This window comes from Palaemon carinicauda, chromosome 8 (genome assembly GCF_036898095.1).
Source record: "Palaemon carinicauda isolate YSFRI2023 chromosome 8, ASM3689809v2, whole genome shotgun sequence".
Taxonomy (NCBI): Eukaryota; Metazoa; Arthropoda; class Malacostraca; order Decapoda; family Palaemonidae; genus Palaemon; species Palaemon carinicauda.
The window spans coordinates 76,943,873-76,946,372 of NC_090732.1; the positions used below are offsets into that span (position 1 = coordinate 76,943,873).

The window sequence follows — 2,500 nt, forward strand, 5'->3', positions numbered from 1 at the left end:
ATCCTGTCTGTCCATATGAACCAAATGAATCCACGATCATTTCTTTTATTGATTTTAAATCGAACGAATGCTAAATTGATGCCAGAAATGTATTTGACATACTCATATACAATCAATTGTAATACATATCCCATTAGTAGGGATATTAGTATATATAGAATTTTATATAGGGTTAAACTGGTGCACTTTTTAGAGACTGAGAATTTAAGACTGGTAACTTCAGAGTACCTGTGTAAAAAAAAAAATGATTTTTTTTTCTTTTTATATTATTCTGGGTTGCAGATAACTAGGACATGATATTGTTGGTCAGGTTTTTCATCTAAATACATCGTAAAACTAGAAAAAGTCAAATCAAGTTTCCAGAGATACATTTTTCACAAGGCAGGTATACTAATGACAGTGATATAGGGTAGTTTTTAAGTAAATATATACAACAACAACAACAACAACAACAACAACAACAATAACTACAGCAACAACAACTACTACAACAGCATTAATAATAATAATAATAATAATAATAATAATAATAATATCTAGGTACTAGTAAATGCAATAAAAGTTGGCTTACCTGCATCAGGGTGTTCAATGACAGCCTCTGGAGTCCATGCTCCTCCTGTGACGTAACCTCTTTTCTCCAATGCCATGACAAATCCACCGTCGCCAATCACAACACCATCCCGCAATCTTTCCAACAAGCCCTCAAAATAAATAGTAGAAAGTGCTACATTTCAGTGCATTCATGCCAACAACAATGGTATTAACACAAAAGGTCTAAATACCACGTTGAGACTCTATGACGTTATATAACTTTGTATATAACCGGATAGTGAGAGAGGTTGGTTTTGAGCTGGACAATGGTAAATCTAAATGTGGATTTCATTGTTCATTGATTAACATATGCACAGAATGAATTTATGTGATAACATATTGCATCTTATACAAATGTATTAGCAACTTTAGGTAAGGGTTTCTCTGTCTCTTATATACTTCATGGACATGTCTTGCCACCTTTTCCCGCCTTTGCCCCGGGTAAATCTTCATTTTAATAGCCAAGTGTCTTTCAAGAGCAATCGCCACCACCACTCCCATAACTGTTAAATCCAATTATTGTTCATTCTCCTTCATTATTTTAATTGAGTCCTTGGGAACCTATCTCATTTGATTTTTATTTTCAATATAAGAAAACTTATAGCCTACGTCAATGAGGTGGATTTATGAATTTGGGATATATAGCACATCGCTCAGGCCTGTGAGACCATTCAGCACCGAAGTGCAACTGTGAGAAAGCCCAGCAGTTCAACTATGAAGTAAAAGTTAGAAATTTTTGGATAGCAAGAAGGAGTAAAGTTAACGGGATCAAACGTAGCCTATACATCTTAGGATATAAAGCAATTGCAGCTAAGGGGGACGAAACGCAGCCAAGACCTTTGCTTAATTGATGTATACAGTCCACAAAGGAATGAAACATCATTGCTACCCCTCAGGATGGAGTTTCCTGAAAAGAATTCTTTGGGGAAGAGGACCTACCCTTATCAGAACTTGATATCATCTGACTATTGCCTGACGACAGCTCTTCGAATGCAGGTTATAAGTTTGTCATCAATTAACTTTAATATCATCTCACTAGACTCCAAAGTATTCAGAGAAAATTTCTTTCACAATCTCATCATTGGTAAAATACACCAAGTAAAAAGCTGCTGTCAAATTTGTTACTAAAAGAGAGTACATGAATTACCTTTTTGACCATCTTGTGATGTTCTTACAGCGGATGTCCACAGATGACTGGGAGTGGTGCAGAGAGCCGGAGGACCATGAATGACGCAGTGAAGTCACAAGAACTACGATTGCCAAATTTTCATGGCCAAAAACTTGTATCTTAACTACAATATTATCGTTTCTTACCAAAGTCGCCATAAAAATATGTCAGATTCATATTACCAATATCGTACATTCCGAAAAATATTAATATCATCAGAAGTACCAAATATACAAAAGGAAAATATTTTCATATATTGTTCAAAAATATGTCGATGTAATTTAATCTTAGGCGGGGTACAGATTATCAAAGATCCTTGTCCAACAAGGTGTTTGATCAAATAATTTTATAAGAACTGGAGAGTGTGTGGGTAGGTTGGAAGGTTTGACAAGCAGTTTGATACTCGATGGTCAAACAGCCTGTTTGTCCAGCATGTTTGATTATTGTATGGCGAAGTTTGATCAAGCTTTCTCAGTTGGAGAACGACAATTCATGACATCAACACCTCCTGAGAGCGAAGAATTTTGGTTAGATTTCATTTAACGTTACAAATCCTTTCACCATTATGTTAAATAAAAGGTGAGGAATATAATAATCGAAATCTCAAAGCAAAATTGTACAAACAGTTGGTTGAGAAGTTGAAAGAACATACTGTATACCAAACAGCAACGAAGGAACTACGAAGCAAGAAAATTAACGGATTTCGTTTATAAATAAATAAATATATATATATATATATAT

At 34.8% G+C, this 2,500-nt stretch overlaps 1 protein-coding gene across 2 annotated transcripts in view; it reads right to left on the minus strand.

Moving 5' to 3' along the window:
* LOC137645762 (betaine--homocysteine S-methyltransferase 1-like) overlaps positions 1 to 1,895 on the minus strand; it is a 152,415-nt gene extending 150,520 nt beyond the window's left edge. For both annotated transcript variants that reach the window (XM_068378669.1, XM_068378666.1), the window contains exons 1-2: positions 1,739 to 1,895; positions 572 to 701 (exon numbers count right to left, since the gene is read on the minus strand). In XM_068378669.1, coding sequence (XP_068234770.1) covers positions 572 to 701; positions 1,739 to 1,750 — 142 coding nt within the window. In that variant the 5' untranslated portion in view covers positions 1,751 to 1,895. The remainder of the gene's footprint in view (positions 1 to 571; positions 702 to 1,738) is intronic.
* Positions 1,896 to 2,500: the final 605 nt, after the last annotated feature.